The sequence below is a fragment of the Pygoscelis adeliae genome, unplaced genomic scaffold (assembly GCF_000699105.1).
Source record: "Pygoscelis adeliae isolate BGI_AS28 unplaced genomic scaffold, ASM69910v1 Scaffold9, whole genome shotgun sequence".
Classification (NCBI taxonomy): Eukaryota; Metazoa; Chordata; class Aves; order Sphenisciformes; family Spheniscidae; genus Pygoscelis; species Pygoscelis adeliae.
In genome coordinates, this window is record NW_008825557.1 from 1,439,388 (window position 1) to 1,458,002 (window position 18,615).

The following is an 18,615-nucleotide window of genomic DNA, read 5'->3' on the forward strand; positions in this document are numbered from 1 at the left end:
GTCTATGTCATTGATGAAGATATTAAACAGTACCGGTCCCAATATGGACCCCTGCGGGACGCCACTCATCACCAGTCTCCATCTGGACATGAGCTGTTGACCACTACCCTCTGGATGCAACCATCTAACCAATTCCTCACCCACCGGACGCTCCACCCATCAAATCCATACCTCTCCAGTTTAGAGAGAAGGATGTTGTGGGGGACCGTGTCAAAGGCCTTACAGAGGTCCAGGTAGACGACATCTGTAGCCCTTCCCATGTCCACTGATGTAGTCACTCCATCATAGAAGGCCACTAGGTTAGTCAGGCAGGCCTTGCCCTTGGTGAAGCCATGCTGGCTGTCTCGCATCACCTTCCTGTCCTCCATGTGCCTTAGCATAGCTTCCAGGAGGATCTGTTCCATGATCTTCCCAGGCACAGAGGTGAGACTGACTGGCCTGTAGTTCCCCGGCTCTTCCTTTTTTCCATTTTCAAAAATGGGGATTATGTTGTGGTTATACCAAATCCTAATGCTTGCCTTTCAAACTTTTAACCTTTAGCAGTGAGATACGAACAGCCATTGCCTGCATCACAGATTTGTGGTACAGTATCTTTCAGAAAAACTGATGTATTAGCAGGGGTGGTGGTCATGCTGTCTGTAGGGAGGCCATGATGCTACATCAGTTAGAAAACGTGGAGGAAAACATGGAGAAAGACCTTCCCCTTCCACTAGCTGTTACAATAAGAGCAACAACTCCACAGAGAGGATGTGGTCATAGATCCATACTGTTAGAAATTAAAAGGAGCAACAAGTACCACCAGGACAGTTTTCTTATTCTTGATGTGCACACCTAAACATAGCAACAAAAAGTCAAGAAGTACAAGACTGAAAAAGAAGGCATAACCATCTGTTGAACTGATATCCAAAAATCACACGTTGAAACTAGTGTGAAATGTAGCCTGTTTCTATGGTTCATTACCATTCATCATTTCAGCCAATGAAAATTTGATTTTCCCAGTATTTTGTATTTTTCTTGTATGTGTTTGCAAGCATTCGATTTATGTTTGTTTGTAATTTCAAATATATAAAATGGCCCCAAATCTTTTTTCTTGTCTCTAGCCATTCTATTTTGGAACAACCAACAAAGCCCCAGCAACAACAACAAAACAAATGAATAATTTTGGATGTAAGGTCTGTTTGCTTTGAAAAAGATCAGTATGTTGGTGCATCAAAATGTTGCTAGATCAGCTGTCTTTCTCCTTTCCAAGACAGATGATTCTGAATTAGGAGGCTTGCAAAACATCAAAGGGAAGAATTTTGTCGAGGCTACTTCTATTGCAGGTTCAGTTAGTAATTACAGTGTTCAATTCTGTTCTAGGCTAATGTAAATGGCACCCTTTCTTTTCTGTATCTTATTTAATCAGGTCTTGTGGTTGTTCCCTGCATATCTAAGATCAAAAATGTCATTGATAAATCCAGAGGAACAAGATGGTGACTCAGACATCCCATGGTTCAGATTAGGTAAAGGCAAAGGGGGCACTAAACAACAGAATAAAATATGGTTTAATGATTGACAACACTGCCACGATGGATTGTTCTTAAATAATCTAATTTGATTTACAAGAATTCAGTGTAAATATAATCCATTTCTCAAGGAAGTATCTTGTCATTTATAGTTTAGCATGAAATATATGGCATGGGGAGAATGATTTTCATTCACTAAGCTCATGTTTGTGCAGCAACAAAAGAATAAGAAAATGGGCCTGAAACAGAGAGGCAGGGATGTACTGGGGGAGCCCTCAGCTTCCCACTGCAGGTCAGCTGGAAGGAGCGACTGCTGTCTTCAGGTCTCCAGTGGGTCCCAGGTTGGGGTGTTTCAGAGAGCCTCCCTCCAGACTCAAGATTAAAATTTCTTGAATCTCTGTGAGGTAATGCTTTCTGATTTTGAATGTGCTAAACTACCTCACCCACAGGTAACTTATAGAAATGCCTATAAGTTAGGCATTCATGCCTTCAGGCTGAAGGGATGAATATACAGGCCAGTAATTGTTTGGGGGACATTTCTCCAGACAACTGATACTGTCAGGCTCCCATTTGGTGTAGTTGTCCTTACCTGCCTGTAGCTGTGCAAGTAAGGACTCGCTGGGCTGCACAGTCCATGACTGCCTGTATTTTCAGCTACAAATATGACCGAAACAAAGCCCGCTTTTAGAAATGTGTTTGGCAAGTTGTATTGCCTCCCTTCTTCAGCATGGGTAAATTTGTTAAAACAGGTTTAATCATGAGAAACTAGAGGATTTCTTAGTCCCTGACATCCCTTCTTTACAGGCAAACGCTCTTTCAGTTCGTGTGCTTTTTCAGAGACGAAAGGGAGTCTTTATGTGAGAGACTCACGACAAAGTACTGGCAGCAGAGCAATAGAAATAAAGCTGTAGTCTCATGATTATATTCTAATAGCTTTCTTTTTATTTTAAGATACTTAAACCTAATCCCCCAAGTTATCCCAATCACAGTCTCTAATGTAACCTTGTTTTCAGCTATTAGCAGGTGGTTTTTAAAGCCCTCTTTAGATGATATGCAGGGCCCACATAGTGAAGTCAGTTGTTAGGCAGGATATAATTTAGACTTCAGCTCTTCCTCTCAGTTTGAAATAAAATGATTACATTTCAGCAGGGCCTAAGGGAAGATTAAAAGTTTTATATCAAAAGTTGAATATTTTCTTTTGTTGTACACTCTCCTTTTAAAGAAAATGGTATTCATTTAAAATAATGCATGTTCTGATGTATTTGAAAAGGCACTATTCTGAATTAAAAAGAAATTCATAAAGTATGCATGTATGGGAGAGGAAGATTGCAATCTTCATTTGAGCATTTAGTCAAAGGTTTTTAACTCAGCCCATTCTGCTTTGTTCATAGAATGAGGTATCTGTAAAGACGCGTTGTAAATAACAGATGGACCATAGCGTTTAGAGAGCAGCTGTTAAGGTGACAAAATCTTCTGGGGCTCCTCTCCACAGGCAGGTTATAAAGCAATATTATAGCCTCTGTTCCAGACTGGAAAATGGTCCTCACCTGTCTTTAAGCCCGTTAAAAGTGGTTCCAGGCAATAGCTCCACATAATTATAGTTCTGATAACCCCTGTGATGCCTCTCATTTCTTGTATCCCAAAGTTATCCAAGGGAAGAGGCTACTTGTAGAATACAAAGTTGGAAAGCTGACATGGGTCTTAAAAATAGATGGAATAGCCCAGATATGAACAGAGTAAGAAGTGAAGATTAAGATATGAACAACAGTATTAAGTTATCATCTGATAAGGTCAGCTAGCTTTTACCATTGATATCAATGGGGCTGTTTTACCAAGGATGCCCTGGGCACATTTGTAAAAATGCATTACCTATTAAAGAGAATTCCTGGAAACCTCCTAAAAGCAAATGTATATATGCAGTGAAGTCTCTTGTAGGAGTTCACCACATCAGCCAAATAAGCACAGATCTTCTTTTTCCAGAAGATATCATAAGAGTCTAAATATAACATTGTTGTAGTTAAGCAGCCTGCTTTCATGCCTGTTAAAATGAAGAGTGTAAAACCTGTTATTGTTACTAAGGGGGGTGGTCACTGAACTGGCAGGTTGAAGTTTTCTTGTGATTTTATTGGGGGAAAAAAGTTAATTTCTTTCAGTATATTATTCTGTAAAAAAACCCAAATTCTTTTACCTGTTAGCACTAATGCATACTACTATCTTAAGGTAGCATTAACAACATGGTTTTACGTTTGTTTGCCTAATATCAGTGGTGCTTGTTTTCACTTGGGGACACCTGACCATGGGAACCTAGGTTAACACCACCCCATTGGCCTCCATACTGCCAATTAAGTAGACAGACAATAATAAATATTGAGGCTGATTGAGGATTTAAGAAGGATGGGTGCTCATGGTACAGAATGGCGAAGGTCTGTGTTCAGTTGATATTATCTGTTACAAAGGAGATGAATTGTTAATGTGCTGCTATTCCAGATTCCTAGAAGAACTGATGTGGTGGGGGAATTAAGACGACAATTAATGGCCACTGAGGAAGAAGGCAGTTTATCATATCCTCCTCTGAATGTGACCACTGGAAATGATGTATGCATCCTTTTTTATGCCAGTAATTTCAGCCTCAAAGCCAACAGTTCAGTTTTTATAGATTTGACAAATGCAACATTTTTAACACAGAATGTGGATATTTCTTCCTCTGAGTGCTCAGACATCAACACAACGTGAGTAGCACAAGAAATTTCATATCATAATACATGTGATTCTGAAAACTAATCAGAAATAGTGCAATGTCAAGTTAATACTAATTTAATTTTCTTCTTCTAAAGCATCCAAAATAAAAAATACTAAATTGGATATTCTTAGAAGAAAAAGATTGAGTCAACACCACCAAGATTGTTCAGATGCAGCCTCTTATTTTCACAATTTTTTTCCTCTTACATTCCTTACTTCCTTGTTTGTTTATATTTGGTCCAAAGAGGTTTCCCTGTGCACGATCTCACAATCACAGAAATCTCCACTGGCATTAATGAGACCATCATTTCGTTGTAAAATTCCCTTGAAGGGGAGTATTGCCTGTTACTAGGTAGTAATTCAGCTGGAAGTACATTAATGAAACATGATCTCTGTTTTCCTTTACTTTTAAGCACCTGCTCTTGGGTAAAAAAACCTCTAGAAATATTTTGTCATATTTTTCTGTGTACTGAACCTTTGCTACATGACTTTTGTAATTGCCTATTGATTTAGAATATTCCCTCCGATTGAAATGTCACAATGATCTAATTAAAGCTGACTACTCTAACATTAAAAATCTGTTTCTTATTCTTAGACTGTCATTAAAATACACAAAGCCAGTGAATGGAATCAGCAGCCTAGAGATAAGGTAACTTATGATTTATTCTTAAATAGATCTCTGTGATGTACAAAGCCTGTTTGTAAATTAGGAGCAAAAAAAGAGGAGGAGTTAAGTGAATATGTTTTTGAAATTACAATTTGCTTTCTGTTCTAAGGAGTTACTCTGCAGGAGAACAATAATACAGTCTTTATATCGAGAATATATTAATATGCTCAGGTAAAGTTCTGAAAAAGTGGTGTAGGCAAACAACCATACTGTAAGGTACTGGTATATGCAACACCCTGTTTTGCTAATAGGATTAGACCACGATCTTGTCTCAGGGAAATCTAACCGTGTTTTGTGAACAATTCTAGGGGCTGAAGTCTACTTGCACAGCCAGGTTTGTATTTAGTCCTAATGTGGATTACCAGTGTACTCTGTCAGAGCTCGCTTGTGGCTAATGAGGTGTGCAAAAACTTGTAATTTTTCTGCTCCATGGATGGTGACAAGACCTCATTTCTCCTACCATGAGAAGAGGGAAGAAAAGTTAGGGAACAGGAAGACTTGGGATGAAAAGTCAAAGGGAGAACTTGCAGATATTGCTGTCACTAGTGGATTCTAGGGATGGGGAAAGCATCTGCTGCTGTTTGAGGGCTGCCATACAGCTGCTGGTCCACAAACCTCAGTTCTTTCCTCAGCAGCAGGAACAGCAGTTAAAATTATTTTCTTAAGCTCTGGCGAAGATAATGTGGCCTGCTTTTTTCATTTAGGTACCTCAGTTAATTGCTTAAATTTATTTGGGAAGGACTTAGACTGAATTAAATTTGCATGTATCAGAGGATGAACTGGATGTTTGCTTGATCAGCAGAAGGACAAATGACTTTTGCCATCTAAAATGCTTTTGACATCTTGAATAAGGGAAATTGAAATCCAAGGAAACCAAAGAGAGGAAGTTTAAAGTAATAATGTAGAAGACAATCAGAGCTTGAACAACATTTTGGTAGAAGAGTAAAAGAGGCACGTGGCACCAAGATGATAAGCACAAATGAATGAATACCATTATTTACACTGAGATAGAAGGACATTCTACATTTAGGTAAAAGGACCCCCAGAAGGACTTGTGTTGAAGAGAGTCAATGATGTGTTTGGAGTTGTATTTGGAGTGCATAGAGACACTTGCAGTCATCATCAGAAACCATGATAGGTGGCAAAAAAACAAACATGTTTTGTTATTTAACATCTCCCCTCCCCCCCAAGCATCTAGAGCTTTGTGAAAGAACATAATGTACAGATAAGATTGCTGTTAGTATAGTATTTTTACTTTTTTGACTATTGTAGTTAGCTGGGTATAGGATCCTTGAGACTTCTCCTTGGTGACAGAGTCAAGCATTTCTTGGTTTCAATACTGTAAGTTATCAAAGGGGCATGCATTTCCCTGAACACCACGGGGAATTGAGGAAACATTTTCCTTGGATCCCATTCCAAAAATACTGTTCTCAAACCAAGACTCTGCCAAAGTTGTGTCTTTACTTTTACTCCAAGTCACAAAATATCACTTTCTCTGGTGCTGCCCTGCTGCTTCTCTGTCTACTGTCTGCTGCTTCTGTCCCGCTCTCGTACAGACAGAGCCACCAAAACAGTGCCCTGGATTCTTATTCTGCGTCTTTGCTCATACTAGTGCAGGTCTTAGCTGCTTTCCTGTAATCTCTTTCTGTATGAATGAATATGGTTGCTTTCTATGTTTGTCCTGAATGTGACCATCCTCAGCATAATACCATGCTTTCTAGTAAAATTACAGTTCCAAGAAAATGATATGAATCATAAAGCACTTGAAAATCTTATGGAGCATGTCACTGTGCTGCAAAACTAGCTACCAAGTTAATTGATAGATCTTAGAGGGGTTGCTTTCTTTAAAGTAGTCAACAATTTTTGCTCAACTATAGAACAGCAAATTGCAAACCTTAGGATGCTACTATATAAACAAAATACTTTGGCAGTTGAAACATTTATCTTAGATTTTGACTGCTGCAGCAGGCATAAGAAGATCAAATGTGATGTTAGTGCACACATATGGACTTAATGAGGATTATTCAGATTTATGTTTAGTCATCTGTTTGTTAAAATCTTATAATTTTAATTAATTATTGGGAGAAAACTTTAATGTGGTCATGAATCTGAGGTGCATCTGAAGAGAAGAAATCTGAAGCAACTCTGCAGACAGACTGACTGTAAATTAAAGGAGAACATCAGTACAAAAGGTGAATGGTTCATGTTTTCTCTCGTATTCTGGAATATTTTTTTACATCCTTTGAGCCTGTTGTAGTAAAGGCAGAAATACTCACAAAGTTTCTCTTGACCTGTGCTTTTACTTGAATACATTATAACTAAATACCAAAATGCATAAAGAGCCCTTGAAGCTGGGATAAGAAACTCAGGCTCCACAATAGGTGAGGACTTGAAAAGAAAGTAGGTGAAGTCCTGACTGCTGTCATGCCCAGTGAGTAATTAAAGTAGCATAGGCTGGCTGTGTTTTGCAGGAGAATTTTATTTATTCCATTTGGCTAGGTGTGATCCAGGTTTTTAATAGCCTCTCAGGGCATTTAGACATGAAAGTGCCTAAATTGATTAATTTTTATGTGACACAGGTGCTTAGCAATAAAAAATGGAATAGAGGAAGAAGGTGGGGGGTGGCTTCCAGGGTGATCATTGCTTGGGCATTCACTGTGCATTGGCCTGCTTGTGAGAAGTAGAGAGTGATCGCTTCTGTATCGCTTTTTTTCCTCTTTCCTTTACTTATTAAGCTGTCTTTATCTCGACCCACAAGTTACCTCATTTTCGCTCTTTCTATTCTCTCCCCCTGTCCTGCTGGGGTCGGGAAGTGAGCAAGCAGCTATATGGGTGCTTGGCTGCTGGCTGGCGTCAGCCCACACCTCAGAAGCCTTTATAAAGAAAACTTCCTGCTAAAGATACACTTGGTTATTTGTGCTGTTTTCTGTTAGATTATCTCTTGATTTAAGAGACAATTTTGTCATTTTAGGCCTCTATTAGCCACCATAATACAATATTGCATGGCAAATAATAAGATATACTCAACAAAACCAGAACAATCCATTGATCTTTTCATGCTTCAGGAACACTTTATTCACCTTGTTTATCTCAGCATGTCTATTGTCAAGAGCTTCTAAAACACACAGAGATATACATTACAATCTCTGTTTTCCCCTTCTGGTTCACTTTGATTACATTTCTTGTTCAAGATGACTCCTTGGTAAGATTACAGTCTGCCTCAATAAACAGGACACAAGCAGGGCAAAGAGGTGGGAAGGAACAGAGCTTAGAGCCATGACTGCATTTTTTTCCCCTGGAAAGGCCATTTACTTAGGTGTAGGAGAGCACCCCTTGAAGACAGAAAGTGACACTAGAGAGGATCACATTCAAATAGCTCAATTTATTCATCATTAAAAGAGGCTCTAACTTCAGCAGCATGAGCTGGATCCAGAGCCTGCCCTTACCACCACTAGTCTACCACCTCGTGCTGAGCAGCTAGTCATATCCCACCTCCTACTAGCAGCTGCAATAGCTACTTCATCCTATGAAAACAGCTGCCATCTCCCTCTCTCTCTCTCTAGCAAGAGCAGCAGTCCCATTCATCCTCCTGCACTTGCCACTGAGAGGTGAGCTGTTAGGGAGTGGTTGTAGAGTGTTTCTGGTTGTGCTAGTTTTAGAAAAGTGAACTACTGCTGCAGCAGGGGTAGGAGCAGTGGGCAGTAGTTTTTGCTGGAAGAAGCATCATCTCAGCTCTCTCAGCAGCTGATGACATCCAGCCGTTCAAGCACCTGTCAGTCATCTTCGCTGGGAAAAGGTGTCAAAGTGGATGGAAGTGCAGAGCATTAGTATTTTCCCCACTTACATTAAGTACTTGACTGTTGTTGTTGTTCATAGCATGTATAGAATAGAATTGACCCAAGAACCATGGGTCTTTTACCTAACAGTTGTGTTTCTCTTTGAATCTTTGAAACAGTAATAATTCCAGCCTGCTTTCTTTTCAGAAATATCTCTCCTTGTAATGAATACCCACATGAGATGGTGATTGGTAACAGGCGGTGGCATTTAGAGTTCATATGGTTATCTGGCACAAAGGGAGTCTGGCCTATGACCAGGAATTTTTTGTGCCACAATACATAAAGTACATAATGTCTGTGTCAAAGTTTGCTTCCTGTATGGGCTCTAATGTTTAATACGAACACAGCATTTCCTATAAAAGCCAAGGTACTTTCAGTTCTGCAGATAAAATCTTTGTTATATCTCTCCACCCCCTTGTCATTCATTTGCTATATTGTGCTCATTCTATTTGTTACTTACTCATCTGAGAAAATATTAAACTAAATGAAGTAACTCTATTGATTTTTGTTGTTTGTATGTCTTTTTCTGTAATTTAGTGAATTACAGTTGTATCAGTTATCAGTTAAGTGCGTGCTTGTTGGAGGCTATTCACTGTTGGTTGTTTGGAAAACTGCTAAGGATAAAAGCCTGTATTATTACATTAACCATGGTCAACTAGTTCACTAATTAGAATCTTAATTCTCATAAATCTGCAAGGAACATAAAATTTTAGTCTTTGGTGCAACGTGAAGACACAGCGTTCTCTTGGAGGTCACTTTAGACTGTACTCACATACATAGCCTTATAAAACCTGTTCATTCATATGGTAAGTCTCCAAAGAATTTCCTTGTTTACCACTTTTATTATCTTCTCAGCAAAAGTACAGAGCACACCCAGCATCTGTGGCTGGCACAAACATTTAAGTAAACTTCTCTGTGCTTATAACTGGCCTTCAGCTAGTGCCTATAGCATTGCTACTGAGACACCATGGAAATTCTGTTCAAATTGTGCTGTGTATCAGGAAAAGATTCCTTTCTTCTAGCAATTAATATCTAGGCTAATATATGTTTTAATTTTGTAACTTTACCACTATAATAGAATATTTTCCATAAATATTTGTGAATGTGTACTAGATGAAATTCAAATGTTTTTTTTCTTTTTCATTGATGCTTGCAGCTGAATGTTGTACGGAAAGAGCTGTTTAGGCTCAAAATGTAATGAATGCCATAAAACAAAACATCCTTTTCTCACCTGAATGACACTTTGAGTTCTATGATTCCTTCTGAGCATTTTGAAACTCTTGAAGGTTATGAAGTTACATGAATCAAAAGCCACAAATTATATAAAAAAAAAGGCTCAATTACTGTAGTAACCTAAGCTGTCAAATTTTGTGTGTTACTCCTAAGGAGCATTGTGTTGAGTTCAGATTCTATGTTGTGTGGATGACATGCTACTGAAAGCAACTGATTAGAACAAACAAGCAATATTGCACAACAGAGAATATTCTGTATATATACACATATACCCTACAGAACGTAAGATATTCTATATTGTGCCACATTTATGGATGACTGCTTATTTTTCAAACGTTTCATAATTGCATCTAAGTATCACCCCAAATTTTAAAGTCCACATAGAGTGTTACCCATTGTGGATAGACATATTAAAATATTTCATTTTGTAGCAAGTCTCACTTATTGCTAAAAACGTTCCTCTTCTAAATTCTTTGTGGTTATCAATAAGCAAAAAAAATCTTCAGCAAACTATATAGAGTAGTACATACATAGACCAAGTAGGGTTAAAGTATTAAGCAACATGCAATAAGAAGAAACGTTTACCATTTCCTTATGAGGTAACTTGAATACCTAAAAGTACCTGGGTAAAAAGTGGTAAAGACTAGGATATAGTCCTGATCTGTAAAGGATCAGGATGTACTTCTGGATGTTCTCAATTATTTCTGTTTCAGAACATTTGGGAGGTGTTCAGACTGCAGTGGTAGTAACATATATATAAATCCCATGATTATAAACTACTGGAAACTGCTGCAATACCGCACATACACAGACCTTTTCAAAATGAGAAAATATTTATCTGTGCCTAACCCACTACAAATTGGGAAACTAGGGCTGATGACCCCTCCTCACCCTCTAGTGAGAGAAAACTCTGTCTTCTACTGCAAATTCAGACATTTGCAAAGGAAATTGCCATTTAGGCATCTGAGCCAAGGAAGAATTGCAATGATAAATCAGAATGGTTATCATGCCTGTACCTATCATAAAAGCAATTTTCAAAAAATCCCATAAAATGTTTATTGAGAGCCATTGCAGGCCTACTGACAGTCTCTCAGGTTCTACTCCACTGATTATAAACTGTCGGTAACTAACTGATGAAATACTGCACTGGCAGAGGCCCTTGAAGAATGAAATCGCATTTGCTCCTTGCCTGCCACAGCTATGGAAAGCTATGCTTGTGAGATGAAACTCTAAAAAGTAGTAAAAACTTATTCACAGAGTCTCTTCAGTTATGAACAATCCTAACAACATGGAAGGCCAAGCTAAGATACCAGCTGTGATGTTTGCAGCCAGCAGTAGTGAACCTTTAGCTGCCACCAGTACTTTATCAAATGAATATTAACTTTTTACTTCTGTCATTTTGACTTTTTTTTCCCCTCTGTTGTCTTTCTAGGTTTTTAATGACCAATAAGTTCTATGGAGGCTCGGCTAGAAATTGGTCCAGTTTAGATGCAGTTGAGATTGTACAAGATGGAGAAAAGTTTGCTAAATTTAATGTTTCTGCCATCTCTGCTCCTGCAGAGTATTCATTTCATTGTCAGCTGGTGGGAACAAGCAATCTCTATCCTGCAAGGCTGATTCCATCCAACAATGAGGCAAAAAACTGGGATGTTTTCATTTCCAGGTTGCAAGTGAGTACACATTGCCATTTCAGAGATAATTCCAAGAACTATTACTTGCTATTGTAGGTGCTGAATGACACACATTCATAATGCCCTTACTTTCATTTCAGCCTGAGGGAAAATGTAAAAGAAAAGCTGTTCCCCCTAGCTGAGCTATTCAATAAAGGGGTAAAAAAGACGGCAGTTGCTGAACAATAAGAACATGAAAGCACAGCTTTGAAAAACATAAAACTATGAAGTTGTCCACAGAAGCGAAAAAACAATAAAACCAAATGCGCTTAATCAGGCAAAGAATGACTAAGTCCCCATGCCTGTTTAATGAATTGGGCTGCTATTGGAAACACGGGCCTCTTAGGTGGGTGGCTTTATGCTGTTTACTTTGTTTTTATTTGATTTCTTTGCACTTTGTTTACCTAGGAAAGTACAGCTTAGTGTGGTTACTGTTTTCAGTGACATAGACTGTCTGTACTCCTACAGACAGAAACAAAACCCAATGCAATTAGATTTAATGGAAGGTTTGCCATGGACTTCAATCAGGAGCAATACTAGGTCTCGCATGACCCAGAATGAAAGCAGTTGGCTTTTTTGTTTTGAATGAGGCATAGATTTTCTGTGTATTTAGTGCAGTAGTACAGACTACATATGTGAGGTGTAGATGATTGCATCTTCATTATTTTGAGCATTGATCTGGACTTAGGAGAAGCACATCAACATTTATATCTTAAAACAATATTGCACTAAGGGATCTCTTTGATTAAAGAGGTCATGGAAATGATAGGAATCATTCCAAGCTGGACTCTTATTTGTCAAAGATGAGCTAATCCCATGATAACTGGATACAAATGCTGATATAATTGCATTTATGATTTCAATAACAAACCAAATCTCAATAATCTGAGTCCAGATTTGACATTTCTGCTTAAACAATGGAAATCTCAAAGGAACAGCGTTGATGCTGGGATTTATTTTCCACAAATTCCAGGATCAAGACCCATAGTTTTTTGAGAAGCAGCATAGCAATACATACCAATGTTGTGAAGGTTCCTCCTGATGGTATTTTTTATGGAAAGGCCTGAAAATATCTGAGTCCACACAACTGTACTTTGCCTAGTCACTCTTTGAAGTCAGACTTTGGCATCACTAGGCTATGAAAGTACACGGGCTATGAAAATACAAAGTGTCCACTTACAACATATCTTTTCCTTGAAGTTCTATTTACATTGATACTGCTGCCTTCTCAAAGCTTAGAGAGAGGCCTTGCTTCATCCTTAGTAGGCATCCTTTCACTGGGGTCTTGACCAAGAGTAGAAACAGTAGGTTTCCCACCTTCCTTATTGATTTGGAGCAGCAGCTGCTTCCACTGTTCAGACAACAGAACTTCCAGTTCCTCTTGGGAAAGGCTTTTTTCTCTGATCAAGTCCTACGCATGGAACACAACCTGAAAAGTCCTGTTCTGATCTTTCCTGTTGTGTGAGAAAACAGAAAGTCACCATTCTGGGCTCGTTTCTAAGTTCTATCTGAACTAGATAATACCTTTCCAGATATCTTCCATTGATATGAGTGAAACCTTATTGATCTCAGCATCAGTCTTTGTTCTAGAATGAGGTTTAGAAACCCCCAAGCTCTGTTACATGGTGGAAAAGGCACAGGGGATGTGCTCAGTGGTTGCAGCCAGCACAAAATCTTGTTGCTGAACATGATTTTCATGTCAATGTTATGCAATGAGTTAGAAACCAGGATCCAATGCCAATCTAGCTGGTACAATTGCACTTTGCAATGTGGGATCCTGAAAGCAGTATCACTGTATTAGAGGGACATGGCACCTGCACAGTGAAGGCTTGCATAACTTGTTCCAAGGCAAGGATGAACTGATGCAGCTTTTTACTTTAGTTCTGGAGCTAGCTCAGTCACTACCACCTAAAGAACCTCTGTGGGATGCTGTCTAGGCGTGCCCATAGCCTAGGATGTCACCACTAATAGCTGTACACAGTACCAAAACTGCTCTGGTTTTGGTGGAGTTTTTGTTGATCTTCTTCTTGTCACAGGAATGGTTGTTCTGCCATGATACCTTTTATCCTTTTGAGGATCTCAGAATTGTCTGTGAAGTTAAAGAGGAGGCTGCCACCAAAAGCACCACTTTTCTTTAGTATGTGTCATAGTGGTTTAGAAACCCCTTTGTTCCTAAGAAAAACTGCCAAAAACTTTAAAATCAAGAATATTAGGATTTTTTGTGGCTAAAGTATTTCTAAGTTAAAAAATTAGATGTTCAATGTACACTTAAGAGCTATGAAAACAACAGATTTTACTTGAAGGTTTTGTCAAAAGTCAAATGATGAGAAAATTCCATTCAAAAAAATATTTTAAAAATTAACAGTAAATGCAGACTAGTATAACCAAGACAAATGACACTGGTCCAGCCACTAAAATTAAAACTTCTACAGTCAGAGGCCTGTATCCAAAAGGCTTTTACATTCATAAAAATTAGAGAACCACATGTAAGTATTTTTAACTTTTCTATAGGTAGAAATGCTGCTAGGAGTCACATTTTAATCTCCCACCTGGGATCTAACACCCCCACAGAAATGATAAAGCTTCAGAAAAACAATAAAAGAACCCTACATATACTTCATCTCTCGCCTAAAAGTAGACATAGAATTTTAAGAATGTACAATTAAAGCTTTCACCTCGAGGGTTCAATAAGCATAATCCCGCTTCAAAAAAAAACCCAGTAGGATTGACATAATAAAATTCAGTATTTCTGGCTCTAAATCAGAAGTGGTAAAGCCTTTCTAACCAAAGATACCTGATAAGTGCTTCAGAGAGTTCTTATAAAGGTGGTAACAAGTGTGTATTGTTTTCCAGAATTTCAATCCATTTTTTTGAACATAAATGACATAAAACATCACCTGCTTTCTGGTTTTATTGTAGATAAGTCTTTCAGACTACATTTCATGACTCCTATTCACATTCTCATCTGTTGTCAAAGCAGTGGTTTAACAAGTGAAGGCTTTGGTAATCAACTGTATTCTCTCAAACTGTGCAAACAGTTATGCAACCCAAAAGCTTATTTTTGCTAATCCTGCTTTAATCAGAAGTCTGACTGCCTATAGTGAAAGCAGGCAGTATTTGCAAGTTAGCTACCATGATCTGACTTGGAAAGATTCTTCTAAGAGGCCCAGAAAAGCCTGAATTGCTAAAATTGTCTTCGTCTCCACAGTACCTAAATAGCCCTTAGTTCTGCATATGAGAATAGCTTTATTAATCAGCATTCTGGAAAGTATAGATTTTGGTCGTAACACACATATTACGTACACATTAACTTCAGGTGCCTGAACCATGAATGAACTCAAACCCAGGGTGCTTACTGGTGTAGCATGGTAAGCAAGCCACAGACTAATTTCTTCAATGTCTGTACCAACACCTTTCCTAGGAAGTACCAACTCTTTTATTACCACAAAGTTTTCCATTTAGTTTGTCATAAAGCATAGAGTAATCATGGAGTGGGAAGATAGAAAAGTAGAAATCCATCATCTTCTGCTTCCTTGCTTATTGCCTGGTGAGGGCAGTGATTTAAATAAAATAAACTATTTTATTCTATAATACTTTATAGAAAATAGTCAATTTTAAGGTCTTGTTTCTTTACTGGTGGATTTATGATGTTTTGTGCTTTCCTTACATACCCATTTCAAAGAATCTGTAAATACATAAGAATCCCAGTCTTCGTTTTTCTTTATAAAATTATTTAAGAAAGACTCAAAAACAGAGATCAGATTAATGTTTTCCTTCATTTTCTTCCACCAGTTAGATTCCCTTCCTTCTGAAGGAATCAGTGCTTATGTCATTATGTGCATGAGTGTAGAGGGGGGACTGTATTCCCTTTCTTCATAGTTTTCTAATCCTTTGGTTTTAACAAAATTTTTAGAAGGATAGTGGTCTCAAAGGCATTCAGTTTGTTGATGCTTTTTGCAAAATTGGTGGCTAGGCAGAGAATAGATCCCCACATTAGTTGATTTTTCTGAGGAAAATAATATGACAGGAATTCAGTCAGCGCAGACCTCAAGAATCCAGTCAAAGGAGAGATATTACAGATTTTTCTAACTGCTGGAAAAGCTTATATGGGTTTCATATGTTAATAGACAATACAGATCCCACACCTCAGTAAAGCAAGCCCTCTCTCCTGTTTTGAGTCTCTGATGTCTGAGGAGGGGGGAAGAAAGGTTTCACAACTGTTTTCTCCTTGAACTTTCACTAGAACAGCCAGAAAGGTAATCTTCATTAGATGCATTTTGAAGTAGGTTTCAGGAGTTTTGCTTGTCAAGGAGTTGTTAGCTAAAAATCTCAGGGTATTTCAACAAATCCTGGGGGGCCTGGGGGGCCTTAACTCTCATGCCTTTGGGTGCTTTGAGTTTCCTGGTTCTGAAGTGGTCATTGGGCAATACTGATCACACGTCCCCTTTGAAGTGGTCATTGAGCAATACTGATCACACGTCCCCTTTGGGACTTTACTTCTAAAAGTAACACAAATTTATGAAGTGGGAAACACAACCTACCTCTTGCCAAACAAATGACTTCTGCATCTTTAATTTCCTGAGTGGAAAGGAGACCTTGAAAATCGTTATGCAAAGGATTTGCTTCTCACTCTTTTTTAATGGGCAGAGTGTGAGTGGTAATTAACACATATATCCTGCAAGTAGGGCCTACGCTCCACATTTAATTGCACTCATCTATCTACCTTTCTTCATTCTCAGATTCAAGGCTTCAACGTTGAAAACAACCAGTTTTCCTATGCAAGTGACTGTACAGGCTTCTTCACGCCTGGAATCTGGATGGGCTTGGTGACATCTATAGTTTTACTGTGGATCCTGGCCTATGGAATCCATGTGATCATGCAGCTCACAACAAACAGCAGATTTGATGATCCCAAAGGCCCAGCTCTGTCAGTTCCTCAGACAGAATAGCCATCAACAGCATTGATTTAATGCTGCTACGGATTTTCCTGGTCTGATATTTATGATTTTTATTACCTTTCTACTTCATAATATGTGTAACCTATAAAGATACCATAGCGGAAAGGAATACTTAACATACATATGAAAAGGATCCTTATGTTTGGCAACAATAATAATTCTCCTTGTTATTACCATCATTTGTTAATAGTTATCTGTGCTAAAGGTCTGTGGTGGGGCTGTGGAGGTTATTACTCTACCTGGCTATTAGAAAGACTATTAGAAGATTAACTATTATTGGCAAAGAAAGGATATCACAACAGAGATAAATGGGAAGGATTAATAAATAACTTACTCAACAAGAAACTATATATTGAAACTACTTAGTCTCTTTAAAGGCTCTTTAGTAAGCATGGCATGTTGATGTATCTTAAGAAGGCTGAACTGTGTCTTGTCATTTTTTCTGTTGAGAAAACCATCCAGAAATGTACAGAACTAATAAGGTATAAGTCACTAAATAAATGGTCTTGAAAAATCTTTTCAAAATACATCACTTTGTTCAGATGTGGTATAACAAATGAGAATGGATGGATTAAGGCTTATCTTCCCTCTAATGTCAGCTCATGCCTGTGAGAATTATGTTGAGTAGTGCTAACTCATGTGTTTGTTTTAGCCACGGACAGCTGATGGAGTTACTAAACAAGATAGGTCCTTGTCCAAACTGATCACAAAATTGTATTTGGTGTCATGGCAATGAATGCAACTTTTCAAGCTCATAACCTAGTATGATTCAATGTGCCAGTTCAGACAGCATCTTAACAGAGATAAGGTAATTTTCTTAGCACTCCTCCTTTTCCAGGTATCTTTGGAGTAGTTATGAAGATTGTACAAAAGAGGAAAAAAAAAAATTATATAAAGTCCTTAGAAATACTGTGCTAATGAACTGATTAAGTCTGAGCATGTTTATGGTCATCTCAATGATTCCAGGAGCCTGAAAACATTCAGTGTCCTGGATTCTTCTGCAATTAATAAAAGACTCTACATCTTCTCATTGGGCAATCTGACCATGGAGTGAATTACTAAATGTTATGAAAAGCTAGGAAATAGTAAAAGAGCAATGGTAAATTGGTAAAAAAATGGTAAAAATAACATTTTCATTCTCTCTTCTGTAATGTTTTGTTATGACTGTGCATATTCTATTAGTAGTTAAAGAACAAAAAGTTTTCATTTTGACAAAATTACATTTGTCACATGAGAAAAATTCTAGCTTTTCTGATCTTGATCTATGTCATAGGACAATGATACAGAGGAAAGACAGAGAATCAACAATTTAACTAGACCAACAATAGTTTCTATCCATCATTCCTGGATGTCACTTTTTATTATGCAGTCGAAGAGGTAAATTAAATGCTGTCTGAACCTATTCCTCCTGAATCATTCAATCCTGACCTGGAAAACAATAAGAAAGCTGGCATGTAACTAGCAGAGGTGACTTCTCTGCTGTAATACCTTTCCCGAATGTTTTTCAAAACCTCACAGAATACTGGCATTTGATCTACACAAAAAGGCTGTGTTAGAAAGGCACATTTTCTTTGCAAAAATGAGTTGCCCAGAGAGACAACCGGACTTGTTTTATTAATTCCCCCTTCAAAGCAAGTTACATGAATGTGACATTGAAAATTGACATAATAGTCATGTAAATGATAGCTAGAAGAGAGGAAGGCTATTACAAAGGGCTTGGTTTGTAGAAGACTTTTGAACAGATTTTGTTCAACAGTGACGATATATAGGAACCGAAGAACAGCTTTACAAGGCCACCCAGCTCAGGATCCTATCTGCAGCATGAGGTATGAGTATGGCAAGAACGTGGTAGTACTTCCTGCAGATGTTCCACCAGTCTCCACCATTTAAGCTCAGGGACTTCCTCAGCCTCAGAGGTGGTGTCTTTGTATTAAATAGCTCTGGGTTTAGATATAGTCCATGAATTTGTTCAGCCTCCCCTTGAGCCTGTGGACTCTCTTAGACCTC

At 38.2% G+C, this 18,615-nt stretch overlaps 1 protein-coding gene across 1 annotated transcript in view; it reads left to right on the forward strand.

Annotated features, from left to right (window-relative positions):
* Positions 1–17,127, forward strand: part of ATP6AP1 (ATPase, H+ transporting, lysosomal accessory protein 1) — a 63,604-nt gene extending 46,477 nt beyond the window's left edge. The window contains exons 7-10 of the mRNA XM_009332270.1: positions 3,993–4,234; positions 4,840–4,893; positions 11,413–11,650; positions 16,390–17,127. Coding sequence (XP_009330545.1) covers positions 3,993–4,234; positions 4,840–4,893; positions 11,413–11,650; positions 16,390–16,599 — 744 coding nt within the window. The 3' untranslated portion in view covers positions 16,600–17,127. The remainder of the gene's footprint in view (positions 1–3,992; positions 4,235–4,839; positions 4,894–11,412; positions 11,651–16,389) is intronic.
* The last annotated feature ends 1,488 nt before the right edge of the window (positions 17,128–18,615 follow it).